We start from the raw sequence: 16,404 nt of genomic DNA on the forward strand, positions 1-16,404 counted from the left end.
CAAACCGGAACCTCTTCCTGCTTTCAGATACATAACAGACACAACTGTGCTGTGGGTGCGAGACCGAGAGATGGTGAGGGCTGTGCCAGTGCTTCACGAGCCCTGCGGTCGACCTGTTGAGAATTTCCCCGGAATGCACGAGCCGGGCCTCTGACTAAAACCAGCCAATGAGCTGAGCAGCAAAGTGTGCCACAGGTCAACCGAACTACAGTGGACACTCCCTAATGATTATATCATTTCTTTTTTTTCTGGTAAAGGTAAATATTGAGAGAGCAGGCTCTGAGAAAGTCCAGGTCGTTCAGGTCTTTTGCCCAGTCTGTTAGCCTAGCATCATAAAAAAAGCTTTTAAGCATTTAAGTGTCCGGAATAAAGCCAGAGTATGATTGGTTTAGCGTTAAGACAGGAGATGAGGAAAAAGCTAGCCCGGCTCTCTAAACCTAACGACATCTGCCAACCGGCAATTGTAAAACTCACTGATGAACACATTTCACACGTCGTTTACTCGTTTGTGAGCTATAACATAGCTCTTAGTTGTTGGACTAGCTGTTCCCGCTTCTTTGAGCTAAGCTAATGGCCTCTGTTAGCTTGATTTGATCCTATACCAAGTAATCCCCAGTACAGGATCACCAATATTGACACCAATTTTAATACTCTTTATTATTAAGAGCTCGCCAATGCTAACTGGATGACGAAATGCAGAACCGTGTAACCTTCCCACTGTTAATTGCAAAGTTGTTGTACATATTCAGCTGGAGCGAGACCGTTAAACTCACAATTTTTAATATCCACAAGGTCATGAACACATGGAAACAACATTCTCCAGACTATATATTAAAGTATATCCTCCATCCAAGTCATTTTAATCCCAAATGATGCAGGGTTGTTAGAGGGAGGTTAGAGAAGCGTGCTTGAAGACTTGTGGTTTAAAATCCCAGGGCCAGCCAGGAACATGTACATTCAGAGAACTGCCCACTTCTTCTGAAACTGTCACTGAGCTCCGGTGTGTGCTCCCCCGACAAAAGGTCAAAAAGAGAGTGAAATATAAACACGCTGACGTCCTGACAATGATGCACATCCAGGTCCGACGAGGAAGAAACCCTTTAGATCTGGATTATTACGTCCAAGGCAGTTCCTTTAGTTCCTTTCAGGCCAGAGCCGAGAAAATCAGCCACGTATTATCCAAATGTTCCCGTGGCCGTCGGGATCCTGACATTGACCTGGTTTTTCCCATCAGGCACTGTCCGTGTCGCCCTGACACGAGTCCAAGTCATGTGAGGAATTCATGACTGACATTGGGCTGGTTTCCTCCTCTGGGACTTGCGGGACCTCCAGGGAGATGATCGTCTGGGCTGTCAGTGTTCGCTCCCTGAGGGGGAAAAAAAGAGTATAAAGAGCCTGAAATAACACCTCAGCTATGAACTCATGTGCTCCTTTGGGGGGTTTGTGGTTAACTGTCTCAACACGGAGAAATTTCCAAAACACTTAAAGGGGAAGTATTTTATGATAAGCTGTGGTTTCGTGCTGAAATCGTGCAACTAACGTCCATTTCAACAACTCAGCTAGTCATAGTAGTAGCAGGAGTTACTGAATCTCATGCAAATTAATTCGTTTGACACGTTTCTTTCAATCAAGTGACTAAATCTGGCTATTAATCACCCTTCGTCAAATAATTCCCTTTTTCATTTTAGCTCTTGCATCAGAACGTTCATTGTAATCTCTCTGGTTTTTCTAATATTTGCTGTTTTTAGTAAAGGATGGGCCACTTAAGTCGAGCTTAAATCAAAGCTGATGAATCGGACAAATTCATAGTTGTGACCGCGACACAGTTAAGTCAGGCAGTAGTGGATATGAAGGGATGAGAAACCAGATCTGAGGAAGCCAGTCTGTCCTTTAAAAGTTGAAGTTGAAGCTACAAGTCAGTTCAGTTCCTCATATCATACACTGGTTATAAAAGACTGTGAGTTAGTCCAACACACTCATCTCAGATAGGAAAGTGTACGTTTCTCTATAAAAGAATGTGTGGAGGTGTGTTTGGGTTCAGGATAACAGATTTGATGAAGGTGTATCACAGTCGGTTGAGTACAGTGAGCTGCATTTTGTTAGATTTCGTCTCGTGTAGCCTACGTGGTAAGAAAAAATGTGTAACGCTTGGGTTTTGGATGAGCCGGTTGTCATCGGTGAACCTGTTTCCACACTGTATTAGGAACTTCATGTGACATTTACTTCAGGTGTGGAAATTTCCACACATGCAGATCAGCCCACATAGATCTACAAAATGGTTGAAACTCAGTGGTTTTCATACTTTCACTGTCTGCTAAGTTTGAGTGTCTTTATTAACAGTTAATAAACGTGTGTTATTTATCACTTTTGAGCTAGAACGTATTCTGGGTTGCCCACTCATGGAAAATCTGTCCGCTGTTTATCCTCTAAGAGCTCTGATATCTTCAGACGTCCGGGAGGAGCTGTAATCCATTCATTAGCTATTAACACTCTGGTTTCTTACTGTTAAAAAAATATGTCATAGATGAATGATTAACATATTAGTAATGACTTACAGTACTAACGTTTGCTGACAGAGACATGTGAGGTTAGTCACTCTGCAGCTACACTGGAAATTGAGAAACTCGTGAGCATTTATTGATGACTTGACTGTTGATGTCGCACAACCTGGCAACCCAAAACGTTCCTTTCATTAATAAGTCCTCAGTTACAACTCATACTCTTTTTAAGGGTTTTCTCTTGAGAAAATGTGACCTTCATTTCTTTTTCTTCGTTGACAACATTCAAAAAATGGACGTTGAAACGAGACGGAGTTACAGTTTTGACATTTTGTCAAAGACGTCTTTGTGTTGCAGATATCTATTAGCTTTAGCATGCTAACCAGCTAGCCCCGGTCCGTCCTGTCGCGTATAACCACTCCGAGCTCCCAGTCTGGACTGCTAGCTGCACTGCTAACTGAGCTAACTAGCTAACGGCCGCTGCAATTAGTAGCAGTTAGTGGTTACTGTGGAGATATGACGCTCCGTAATTTACCTTTGACAACAAATCCACAACTCAACAAATACACAGGATCACTGTGACTTCGCGGTAACAACAACAGTTACGAGTAGAAAACTTGATGGTGATTTGCATTGTGGGTAAATGTGAAAATCTGTTTGTTTGTGTTGCAATTTTCAGCCGTAACTGTAACAATTAAAGATAAAGAGTAAAACACGGTGGTCTACGGAAGCCCTAAAGGGCCATATATTCATACATTTTATTTCCTCCGTTTTCCCAAGATAACGAGTTAATTTCATTTGTTTTCTTGAGATCTCGAGTTATTATCTCGAAATAACAACTGCTGTTTTCTCGAGATTACGGGATAATTTCATTTGTTTTCTCAAAATCTTGAGTTATTATCCCATTATCTCGGGAAAACGGCAGTTGTTATTTTGAGATAATAACTCGAGATCTCGAGAAAACAAATGAAATTAACTTATTACGGGAAAACGGAGGAAATAAAATGTATGAATGCATGGCCCTTTAGGGCTTCAGTAGTGGTCCGACCTAGGATGTTTCTACTGTTTCTATTTCATGTATTATAAATCGCTCTGATAGCATCTCTGATATCTACTCAACAGCTCGTCGGTCTGACTGCTGAGGTTATCTTGGTTTAATATAAGCTAACAGTTTGTGTTTCGGTCTTCAACCTAATGTTAGTGAAAGTCTTGGTATTAATAAGCTGTGACAGCACTGAACATCCGTTTTAGATGATTTAGATGTGTGCACCTTGAAATAGCATAATTAAAACAGACAGTTAAGTTGTATGTAAGCTGATATGTGACGCAGGGTTTTTCCACCCGCAAGTGAATGTAAAAGAAACCACTGTGATTCCTTATATTGGTGCAGCACATCCCCACAGTAACTGCTAACTGCTGCTAATGTGATCTGTTTATCCATCCATGACTGTAGCTACTGTTAGCCTGTTAGCTGTGCAGTTAGCCGGACAACTGTGGGAGAGCGGTGTGCTGGGAGAGAGAGGTTTTTCAGGCCCGGGGGCTAGCTGGTTAGCATGCTTACCTCAGCAGATATATCAACTACAGGCCGACGCAACATTTGAACTGTTGTTTCTTCACAGTCTGTTGATAAATAAAGTTCATTTTTGAATGTTTTAAAGGTGCATTATGTAGTTTTGGGGGGGTTGGACATTTTAAATCTTCATTGACTAAATAAACAAGTCTTTGTTTTCATGTCTGAATAAACAAACTGACCTTAAAGGACAACACAACTTCATCCTGTTTTACTTATGTTCATATGTGGCGGACCCTGCCACCTTTCTAGCTTCAAACAGCGTTCTGGGACCTTATTTTCCTCTGAGAACAGCTTGTTTATTCAGTTATGGAAACAATTAATATTCCTGAGTTTGTGTTATCACCTCATTAATATTGTGAGTTTGAATCTCTCAAACTGCACAGTGCCCCTTTAAACTAAACTTCTCACACATTGCGCCTTTAATAAACTAACGGATGCATCCATTGGCACATACCGTGTCATGTTGTGGGCTTGTGTCCAGTTGACGTGCACGGTCCAGCCCAGGACACTCTTCAGGTACCGGGAGCAGCAGGGGAACCTGTGGCCCAGCTCCTCCAGAAGTTCCTCTTTACGCAGGCCGTAAACCACCGGCGCGACGCACTGCGCCAGGCTGAAGAAAGCAAAGATCACCACGGCTGACAGCTCTTTAGTCTCCGTCTTAATGAGCCCCCGTTTGTACGACATCGTCAGCACGAAGTTCACAAAGTTAGGGAGGAGGAACACCGCCAGCTGGCTGCCGTGCAGGGCGATCGTCCTGCAGCCGGCCCGGTTGCGCCGGTTCAGCACCCCTAACCGGCGGCCCTCCACCAGTATCCTCACGTAGCTGTACAGGATGAGCACCGTGCACACGCCTATGAACAACACCTTCTGCAGCTCACCTTTCCTCAGCTGCTCCGGCCCGCACCCCCCTTGATACTCGGCCTTGTTGGTCTGGAGCAGCAGGCTGAGGGGGATGCCCAGAGCCACGAGCCAGGTGAGCACCCCCAGCAGCCAGGGCCAGTGCCCCGCCGTGCAGAAAGCCGTGTAGCGCATCGGGTGGCACACGGCGCAGTAGCGGTCCAGCGCCATCACCGTGAGCGTCAGGAGGATGTTGGAGCCGCTGCAGATCAGGATGGTGATCATGGCGAGGCAGGCGGCGCGCTCCGGCCGTGCGCCCTGGTGGATCTGGTAGTAGAAGACGCTGCTCATGCCCAGGTAGACCAGGGCGGACAGCAGCAGGTGGAAGACGAGCACGAAGCGGGCATGGCTCCGCAGGTGCTCCACGCGAACGATGGTGGAGTTGATGATGAGGTTGAAGAAGAGCAGCACCGAGAAGGACACGGTGGAGACGTAGAAGCGCACGCAGGTGTAGTCGCTCGCCTCTGTTCCCAGCGTGGTGTTGTTCGTGGACATTATTCCTCAGCTGGGTTTGGTCGGATTTATGGGACAATGATGAAGATGAAGATGATGGTGGAGCTGATGGGAGAGAAAGCCTGTCCGCCGCATGATCCTCTCTCACTGCTGCCTCACTGAAGACTGACTCAGTGCTGCTCACTGCTCACTACTCTCTCTCTCTCTCTCTCTCTCTCTCTCTCTCTCACACACACACACACACACACACACACACTCACATAGAGAAGTGGTGCGGTCACAGGATGCTTACTTTCAGTATTATCAGCTAAGGATGTACTTAATGTCTATTTAGGCATTTTACTGCTGTAGATGTTTAATGCTGAGCTTATCTGAATACAAGAAGCTCAGAAAAACACTTTGTTTTCCAGCCAATCCAAGTTTTTGAATAGTTTACTCAGCTGAAGAAGCAGGAGGATTTTCTCTAAAGGAACACACCGTCCAACTTTCACTTTTAAAATCACTGAATTACTTTGGAGGTAAAATGTAAAAAGAAAAGGAGAAAAAAAAAGTTTGAAAAACCTTCAAAACCTTGAATTTGTTGTATTACATCACTGGTAGCAACAGGGGACCAATCAGAGGAGCTGATGCCGCTCTGTGGGTTTATTTGTTATTCATTTATTTAATAATATAAAAACGAATTAAAACAGGTACAATGGTCTTATAAGAAAATAATTACATGGAGGCTAATGGGGGAAATACTGCAGTAAAAACCCCGAGTCATGTCTCACAGTGCAGACAGCAGATCCTTATCACAGCAGCCTTCTTCCTTGACAGAACAGGAAACGCAGCTGCCACCAATAACATTAACGATGGCTCCGTCCTGTTAGATGTTCTGCTGAGCCACGTCAGTGAGCGAGCACGCACGCCACCACAGCCGTGACACCAGCTCACCTGAGTGGAATGCAGCCGTCGTTGATGTTATAAATTCCACCTGTGCTTTTTTTTCCCAACATGTCTGCTGTGAAAAGGGTCTAAAGCCCCTAACCTTTGACCCCTGTAGGACCCCCACCCAACACATGGCCACAACTGAGGTCCACACACTGGATGCATCATACGGATAGGACCCTGGTTAGAAAGTTAAGGCACAGTAGCCGAAATGTACCAACCAGGGGACAAAAGTGATACAACTGCAGCTTTTCTTAAAAGTTGGCATCAAGACACCACCAGTGTGTCCCCTAACCTGTCGTCAAGATGTCCTCGGTGCTGTTACACCTTTAAAAGATGTTTTCCAGATGGAAAGCCCCTTCACACACACACACACACACACACACATACATAGGTGTCATATGTGTGTCTGTACACACATCAAGCTAAATAATTAAATTCACGTCTGTGGGTTTTACATTAGTGTCATTAACAGAGGTCAGGCACCTGCCCGACCCCTAACCCTTGGGCCTGGACGCTGAAGCCTGGTAATGGTAATGCATCCATGCGGTGGCCTCTCCTCTGGCGCCATCGTCAGTCCAAACTGCATCTTTGCTCCAGTTGTCAGACTCTAGCTTCAGTCCACACACCTGCAGGTGAGCGGTGACGCTGCCCTCATGTGACCTCAGCTTCACATTTGTTTACCGCACCTTCACATTTGTCTTGTTTTATGACGGGGCATGCAAAACACCTCCATCTAGATCTGGATGAAATATAACAAATTCAAAAACAGATCACCACTTGACAATATAAACACAACCCTCTGGTGGATGATGCAGCAGTGCATGATGGGTGCTGTAGTCTCATATACTGTGATTCTTGATGTCAGTACACCATCTACTGCACACAGCAGGTATTATAACAAGTGAGATTAGTCTGACTACAAATAATGCAGGAAACCTAGACAGCTAGACCTCAGTGTGGTATTTACATGATAGTTTATTCAGGTAACCGATTGTAAACATCTTCTGCAGCTTATTGTGAAAGTTGTTGGCAGGAGCGGTCTGAATTCCGACAGCACGTGAATGCAGCATCCCTCCTTTAAGTTTCATTCCTCAGTAATAACTCATTTCCGGCCGGATTATTTAATTATTAACCATAATAACCCTTTGTTGTTTATGCTAGTGGTGACCTACAGGTGATGCCACTATCAGTGTACACAGGAATTTGTTTTTAGTTCATTTATTTAGTTAATTTAGATTGTTTAATCGGTTTTTTTTTGACGTTGCGTTCATGTGTCAGATGCAAAACGATGTAGTCGCATATGGTTTCGTTGTGTGTGTGTGTGTGTGTGTGTGTTTGTAAAGTGGGCAGGCTCTTCTCGAGAAACTGAGAGTTAGTGCATCAGAGGACACACACACACACACACACACGCACCTTTCCATCTATTCTATTTACACACGTCCCACGGACTTTACTGACTCCAGTAGTTCTGAGCTGAACGGAACCAGAACAAAGGTAAGAACAAGTCTGTATATTAAAGTTAGCAGTCCATGCTGATGTTGAGCCCACAGTCAGCCTTTAATAAGTTAAATTAGGCAACTCATTATATTCTTCTCAAAAGTAGAAAATAATAAGATGCTGTGAGTTTGTCGTCCTGCTTTTGACCCAAAATGGCGGGCTTGCATTAAAATAAGCTGTTAACTGTTAACAACACGGCAGTTACTGTCAGTGCGCAGTGCAGTGAGGTCAACACGATGCAAAATGTCTTAATTTATCCTTCTTTATTAACAAATTTCCTCTTATCACGACTTTTATAGAATAAAACATTGAAGATAATTAACCAAAGATGAAATTAGCTTGTCAACAGATCCAGCACAGTTAGCTTAGATATAAATCGACATAATGTAAGCTAGCAGGCAAAAGCCCTCGTTTTTTTTTTTTGGTAAGAAATGTAAAAACTGACTGGGTGCAGTCTGAGGAAACAAGATGAGGAGAAAGGCTAATGATTTATATGTGATACAAAAGTTGTGAATTATTACTAAAATGTGTTAATCGAGCTAATATTGAACAAACAATATCTAACAGGTAGCTAACAGCATGAAACACGGACTTTTAGTCAGTTAGCTAGCTAGCACGAGTCTATCAGAAGCAATAATTTTGTGATTTATGTGTGATGAAATAAAAGTAGAGGCTTAGACTGCCTTTTGGTTTTAGAAATTTACAAATTGAATGTAGCTCTTAGGGTTATTTTTTTAAACGTCCAGCTAGCATTACGGCTGCAGTTGGCAGAGGTAGCCCAAGTTCAATGCTACACACCAACATTTTACATTTAGCGCGTAAGCTAGCTAGCTGTGTGTGAACTAACAAAACACAAGTTGTACTCACTTGTACTATGTTTTGTGTATTACAAAGTCACATTTGAGTTAAATTGATTCCAGGAAGTAGGACTGTCGAAGCATAGGCTACCTTTTTATTGTACATGATCTTAAATTGCTGTTTTTACAAGGCGATGTTAGCCTACGTCTAAGATTAGTGGTGGCTATGGCAAATAAAATCCTCTATAAAGCTTTATCTTGTATTACATCATGGTTTGATGCAGGGACAATTAAAAAATCATGTTCATTTATTTGCAAAATTGCCTCACAGTGCTGTTAAATCTTCTGGGAAGCCTCCTCAAAAGATGACGTGTTGATCAAAGAATGCTGTGTGCAGGGATTTGTTGGTTCGGGTGAAGGTCAGGAGTGTCCACATACTTTCTGTCAATGAGAGAAGTGAAAGACTGGTATGATAATATTGCAAAACCAGTTCTGATTTCTACATAGAGGAATTAGTATCTAATGGATGGAGCGTGTCCATGCGTGCCCAGCTCGAAATGCTTTAAAAACCAGCACACTTACAGCCACTCTGTTTTCACTTTGGGGTTAATGCCGCAACACACCCTCTTCCTTGTTGAACAAACCGCCTAAAAGCCTTGATCGTTATCCAGCTAGTCATGCATGTGGAGCGATCGTCCTGTGCCCCTTCCCAGCTCCTCCATTTCTGTCTTGTCTCTCTCCAGGCATGGCCCACCAACAGCAGTTTGTCCCCGGCATGGCCGTCCACCAGCAGCCAGGCCAGGTGGTGACAGTGATGACCACCGCGCAAGGCCCTGGGACATGGAGCACCGGCATGTGTGATTGCTGCCATGATATGGGCACCTGTAAGTCAATTTTTGTTATTCACAGCCACAAACGTTGTTGTTGTAATATTGTCACTGCCGTGTGACGTATGAGCATTGTTGACATTTTGGCTGTTGTGCCACTATGCTCAGTAACCTGGTGTGAAATCTTGACATAGCTCACGTAGCTGACTCTCAAGCAACTTCTTGCATGGGACCACCATCATCAGAAAATCTTTCCTGGATAAACTACGTTATACTTTCCTCAGATTGTTTTTTCTTTTTGTCCAACCAACAGCCAAAAACCCCAAAGACTCTATGCAAATGTTTGATATTTTGCCAGATAACAGTTGACAGTTGTTTTATCTGTTGTACTGTACATTTACAATAAACTGAACCTGGAGTAGTTCCTCTTTGAATGTATGAAAAACTGTAAGGTCAGCGAGAAGGCGGCGGGTCAGAATTTCAACACAGTTTCATATGTTCTCCATTTTGTTCTCTCAAGGTTGCTGCGGTCTTTTCTGCTTCCCCTGCATGCAGTGTCAGACGGCCGCTGACTATGGCTGGTGCTGCTGCATGCCACTGCTGGACTTCTGCTGTGTGGTGTCCTGCATACTCCGCTCCGGCATCCGTGAGCGCCACGGCATCCCTGTAAGGCTGGTTTGGGAAGAGACGGGGGGAATACGTGGGGGGAGTGAGTGCATGCTTAAAGGTTCAGTGAGGGCTTGGTAAAAACACCTTTTTTGATAAGTGATGATTGTCAGGTGAATTATCCAATATTGATACTCAAAAATGTATTTTTGCCACACACCAGTGGTTTAAGTTGTCTCTCTGTCGCAGTTGTGCACAGTGACATCACTGTTGGGTGTGGTTGCAGATGGAAAAGGGCATTTAAGTACATGGAGAGATTGTGTTTATACACAGTTAAGAGTGTTGTGAAATAGTTACAGATATTAATCTAAAATGCACCATGAAACTGCAATTAGTGAGGTTCCTGTTAAGCCATCCGTGAACAAAGGCTGCAGTTGTAGTTCCCTAAGGGCCAGTAAGTATCATTTTAGATATTGATGCAGGTGGGAGAGGAACGCTTCCTCAATGTTCTCCACGTGCATATTTGCATTCACACCAGAGCTGTTGCATAATCTCCGGCCACCTGCTGTCATTTTGAACCTGTCATAGTACAGAAATAAGTAACGTGTCAAATGCACCTGCTAGAAGTCTCTCAATCAAAACCGTGCAAAACTAAAGATGTGGTTTGATGACGTCGTGAAGTAGCATGGGACCATGGGAGGTGTTGTCTTCGTTGTTTAGCAACAATCCCTGCAGATAAAAATCTATCCGACGTGGCTCAGGCAGGAACGTTCAGAGTCGAGCTAATGTTGTAGTTTTATTGATGTTATGTTTAGTTTTGTTTGCAGAAGTTTGAGGGACTGGTGATCAGATAAGACACGTCGTTACCTCCAGTAAAATTATGTAATATTTGGGATAATGTAAGTACACAACCCCAAAAAGATAGAACAAAAGTCACAAACAAAGGTAACAAGTTCATTATTATACATTTGATAAAGCACTTTTCAAAATAAAAGCAGGCAGGATAGAAATAAACACGGACAGAATGAGAACCACAAATTAAGACAAAATATAAAAAATATGAGGACATTTTGATAAGTTTTTAAAATTGAATCACAAATCTGCAGAATTCAGATTGTTTTTGAGCAAAGATAATTTTAATATTACACATCAAAGCAGCGTAAAATAATCTGAAGCAGGTTGAAATAAATATTTAATACTTTATTCTCATCAGTAAATCGAATTTTAGACATGTTCTCACACTGGACCACAAATTTTGATCTCAACTGTATGACACAAGACTGTCCCACAAACGCACAACAGGGTGAAGATGTGTTAATGTTCTGAGTTTTACAAGCAGCAACTTTACTTGTTTAAGATCCCATGTAGGTCTGCTAATATCGAACAGTGAGAGATGATTAAGACAGCAACCGCTCGGTATCATCGAACATATTTTACATGTTGGACAGACGTACTCAGTTTTATTGCGAGGGAAGATATTTGCAGAGTGGGGCGTGTTTTCATCCCATCGTTAGTTTTATGAAGGCCGAAACTCCTTACATGACGTTTTGAAGTTGATCACCACGTGTTGCATACTCATTTCTGGCTTTGTGAGAAGTCTTCCACAAAATATTTGTTATACTTGTGATGCTGATAATAATGAGGAATGGCGATCTGTAAATAGTAACGTGCACAATAGCCGGTGTGTGTTCAGGGCATTCAAACAGTGCTAGAGCTACGCAAACAATTATTTAGTCACGGTTATTAAAACATGAGTTCACACAGCCTCGCCCTGAAGCCTTATGATATCAAATATGAGAGTTTTGTTAGCAACCGATCACTTGTGACTGCTTAAAGTAGCAATTGAATGCAAGATATCAATGTCAGGACAACTTTGTGTGGAATGGTACAGTCAGCTGACACTACAATATATTTGTTTTTTGACATAGTTTTACTGATTTAATCTGTGTTATGCATGAAATGTACAAAATGGTGTTTTTAAAAAAATATATTTCAGTGTGAAATGCTTAAAATAGACTTATTTAAGGGAATAAATCATTGTGTTGGACCAGCAGGTCCTCATTTCATAAAACTAAGCTAAAGAATAAAGCATGAGGAGATAAAAAAATGTCCTGAAAATGATACAAATTGTAAATTATCCATCCCATTCCATTCAGGGATATTGTATGGCTGACATAAAATGTGCACCTTTGGGTTAATGGCAGAAGTACAATATATGTGGGAGTTGGTATCTTGGTGCCAAAATTTGGGAGGGAGGAGGGAAGGAAAATATATTCACATAGCCTCTGAACCAAAGCTATTATTGTCGACTGAACACTGCAGCAGAGGAAACCGCACCTGGAGCTGTTTTTGGCTCCGGACACTACCTTCCCAGCACTTCACAGCAGGCGTTCAGAGTTAGTGACTAGCTGGTGAACAGCAGCATTGCACTGACTGTTGGATTGATCCCTTCTCCCTCTGTGTCTTCTTCCACTTGCAGGGCTCGTGCTGCGATGACTGCTGCAAGTTAACTTGGTGTTACCCGTGCGTCTGGTGCCAGATGAATCGTGAGCTGAAGATCAGGAACAACCAGCCGGGTGGCACCTCAGTGGTCTCCACACAGGTCATCAGGGGTTAGGAGGAGCTAACCCTTTGGGCATATGACATGTTTACCAAATATAGTCTATAGCCTGGAGTCCATATAGTCTACTACAAGTACATTTCTGTTGATGTTATAATGAATGTATTTGTACTGTGATCAGTCTGAGGTGGAACATAAAGATGTAGAAGACGTCCTGCCAAACTTTCAGCAGTTATGCACTGAGCATCTATACATAGTAAAGTAGTCACCTGTCTTTAATGTGTAGATTTAGCTGTTTTTCACAATTAAAGCTTGCAGTTCAAAGGCTTAGATTCACTGTTAAAGCCAGTTGTGTTCAGTTGAATGTTAACACGTTTGATTTTATAATACAGTGATATATCGGGTCAGGTTTTTGTCCGATCTTTGGTTCACTCTTGCAAATAAAATATTGATATTTCAGTTGACAAGCTAGTCTCAAAATCTGATTCCTAACCTGAACCCTAACCACAACAAAACCAGCCACTGTAACGTTTTATGGATTAGTTGTTTTTTCATTCACTGAGTCTTGGTAAACATTATACACGTTTGGGACACGTTTTACAGATTCTCACTTCTGTTTTTTCTCATGATGTGAAAGTTCGATTCTAGCTGTCATTAGCCCTGTTTCCATCAACGTATGTCCACACACATTTTGCCTCTTGCATTGACGCGTCAGTGTGACCACACAAGATTATCAGGTTCAGTGTCTGAAGCTTCTTCCCCAAAATGTAAATGATTGTCTTACTGCGCTGCAACGTAATAAAAATCTCTTTGTCAGCACATGAAGTGTGTTGATCCATAGCTGTTGCATGATTTTATATGTCAATGAATAACCTAATTTGGACCCAAACGTACTGTACGATATTCACTGTCAAAGACACAGCTATAAAGATGTGTCATCAATTAGTTTGAATGTCAATGATAAATTGCCAGATAACGAAGGCGAAGCTGAAATGCTTTGATAAGAATTGTGTTATTCAAAGGCTTACAGTTTTTAAAATCATGATATGATCAAAAGGAGAAGTGAGAAAGAGGAACAGTTTCCACGCACTGACACAACCACACCACACTGACGTAGCAAATTAATAGTAAATATTAAATAATATATTTCACAAATAGTATGCAGTGTCCGGTAATGTTATCAACCTTTGTAGCTGTGTTTAAAGTGGTAATTTAATTATTAATCTCAAAATCATTGTGAAGTAATGAATTAAAATGTCAAAACAGATTCAGTATCACTCAGTTGTAACATCCTTATATGTGAGGCTGTACTTCGACAGCAATTCTTTGAGGTCAACGCTAACATCAGCTTGCTAACATGTTGACAGTGACAGACATGCTAATGTTGAGCAGGTGTTTATGATATTTATTATCTTGGTTTTGCACCTAACCATGCCAAATTAATGATTGAACGCTAACCACAAAGTGCAGCTGTTGATTGGAATACCATTAGATTTTGACCTCGTGTTGGTGCGAGATAAAACTCATCAGTCATTACAGATCATCCTGAGGGGAACATGAATGTCTGACGCAAAATTCATGGCTACCGATCCAATAGTTGTTGAGATATTTTAGTCTGGAGTCTGCTGTCAACAGAACAACATTTCCATCCCTGAAGCCACGCTGCTAGTGTTGCTAAAAACCTGCTTCTTGTTGCAAATCTGATTTTCTGACTTGTTAAACAAGCCACGCTGCCTTAAGTCGGGCCTCAATGCATCAACTTAAGTAGAATTTGCACGAAACCGTTGCAGGTCTTTATCTTAAACAGTGGGGCACCTCAGGGACACGTACTGAGCCCACTGTTTTTGTACATACCTTGTACACCATTCTACTGTTGCAGATGAAACAAGATAGATTTATGTGATCAAAACAAACAAGTTCAGGAGGAGGTGTGGAACCACACAAAGACCACATCCTCATCCTCAACATTAACAGAACAAAAGTGTGAGAGGTACATGTAGAGGGGGGTTAGACACAGATGTACAACTGTTTAAAAACACAACCTACATAATCAAGGACTCATTATTTAACTGTATCTGGATGTGTGCAGTTCAACCGTTCTTTTATTTTGCTAGTTCAGATATTCACAGTCCCCAGAGGAAGTAGCGTAACGACTTTGGTGATGTAGCGCCACCATGAGGTTGGCATTTTTAGTTGTTAATGAAATATCTGAGAAACAATTGGATCGATTGTCATGACATTTTGTACACACATTTCATTTCCCCCTCAGTATGAATTCTTATTTTTTTGCTACGCTGACTTTTTATTTATAGCCGCGTCGTCATGCCAACATTTACCAATACTTTATTTTATGATCGGATACCTGCAAAATTAATAACATTCCCGTTATCCTCAGATGACTTTTGTCTAGCATGCTAACACCCTGAATTATTATGGTGAACATTAGCGTTATACCTGCTAAACATGAGCACATTAGCACTGTCATTGTGCGCATGTTACGGTTTAGCTAAAGTCAGCTGGGCCAGATTACAGCCTCATGAAACCATTTTAGGAACATGTTATCTTTGATCTGATGCAGCACCTGATAGCGGTTGCAACTAGAGCTTTGCATCTGGCCAATACCTAAACCTTTGAAAGCCACTATTTGAATATCTCTGTGGCGAGACTGACAATAAAGATAAAACCAGCGGAGTTTATTTCATGCCTCAGTGGAGTTTATTGAATATTCAGCCCAAACACTGAAGAGAGTTGCAGTTACTGAGGGGAGGGAATAAGAGTAAGGGGGAGCTTTTTGTTGAGAACTACAGACAGCACTGTGGCGCCAAAGTAAACATTTGAAACTTGGGATTTGGGCCGAAAGCCCACATTAAAAAAAAACAGTTCATAAGCCGAGTTGATTGTCCTGGGAAAACAGGACCAAGCACTTGGGATAAGAATTTCCTGTTTCTTCTGTAGCAGACGGACACTTTGTTGGTCCGTGTTTGAGTCATTCGAGTTCTGTTTCGTTTCTTTACCTACAAAAGTGAATCCTACCTCTCACAATAACGTTTTCATATTAGAAAGAAAAGTGAAGCTGAGGTGAAGTCAAACTGGCAGCATCTTCTGGTAGTTGTTACCACAAAGCTATAAACAAGACGAAACAAACTGCCACCGCCCACAGCTGTACAGAAGTCACATGTCAAATGCTTTGATAAGATGCACAGATAGTGGGTTCTCTTGTAACAGACAAGACTTAACAGACTTGCAACAATGCATTTGTAGATCTTTGTTGACACGTTCACATGTCATGAACCACAGTAGTTAAAAAGGCCGTGAGCCTCTTTCAGTATTGAGTCCTTTTCAGAGCACAACACAGTATGAGTTCAGTAACGACAGAGCTTCTCCTACTCGCTCCTTCAATTTATTCTTATTTCAGCGAGATAACATTTGTTTTTGCAAGTCTGGCAGCGAATGCAAAAACTTGAGGCCAGAACTCTGGGCGTGTTACTTTACTCTCAAATTTCAGGTCCAAAATCTTTGTCTCATTCAGCCGAGGAACATTTCCAAGTTGCTCTTGTGTCCTTTTGACTGAGTGGTTGTCTTCCTTATATTTACCTCAGGTGGTGCACAGTGCAGCCCAAACATCAGCTACTCTTCATGAGTTTTTATTTTGTTTAGCAGCACCAAGATCTTTTGAGTGTTTTTGTTGATATTGTGAAAAAGCTTCGCAGTTTGAGTTGATGTTAAAATGAGTTTCTTCCTTTGTATTTCGTCGGTATTGTTTTTT

At 42.1% G+C, this 16,404-nt stretch overlaps 2 protein-coding genes across 2 annotated transcripts; one reads left to right on the top strand and one right to left on the bottom strand.

The window, feature by feature from the left end:
* Positions 1 to 763: 763 nt before the first annotated feature.
* On the bottom strand, positions 764 to 5,560 carry LOC311251609 (odorant receptor 131-2). The gene is made up of 2 exons (XM_084344104.1): positions 4,526 to 5,560; positions 764 to 1,366 (listed from the first exon to the last, which is right to left on the bottom strand). The coding sequence occupies exons 1-2, from the start codon at positions 5,461 to 5,463 to the stop codon at positions 1,231 to 1,233; spliced, it is 1,074 nt and encodes a 357-aa protein (XP_084200230.1). The 5' UTR covers positions 5,464 to 5,560; the 3' UTR covers positions 764 to 1,230.
* Positions 5,561 to 7,528: 1,968 nt separating this feature from the next.
* Positions 7,529 to 13,457, top strand: ponzr1 (plac8 onzin related protein 1). Its single transcript, XM_084343801.1, has 4 exons — positions 7,529 to 7,845; positions 9,389 to 9,529; positions 9,993 to 10,138; positions 12,558 to 13,457. Exons 2-4 carry the CDS (start codon positions 9,391 to 9,393, stop codon positions 12,693 to 12,695), a joined length of 423 nt encoding a protein of 140 aa, XP_084199927.1. The 5' UTR covers positions 7,529 to 7,845; positions 9,389 to 9,390; the 3' UTR covers positions 12,696 to 13,457.
* Positions 13,458 to 16,404: the final 2,947 nt, after the last annotated feature.

This window comes from Pagrus pagrus (genome assembly GCF_965226575.1).
Source record: "Pagrus pagrus genome assembly, chromosome: 22".
In the NCBI taxonomy this organism is placed as follows: Eukaryota; Metazoa; Chordata; class Actinopteri; order Spariformes; family Sparidae; genus Pagrus; species Pagrus pagrus.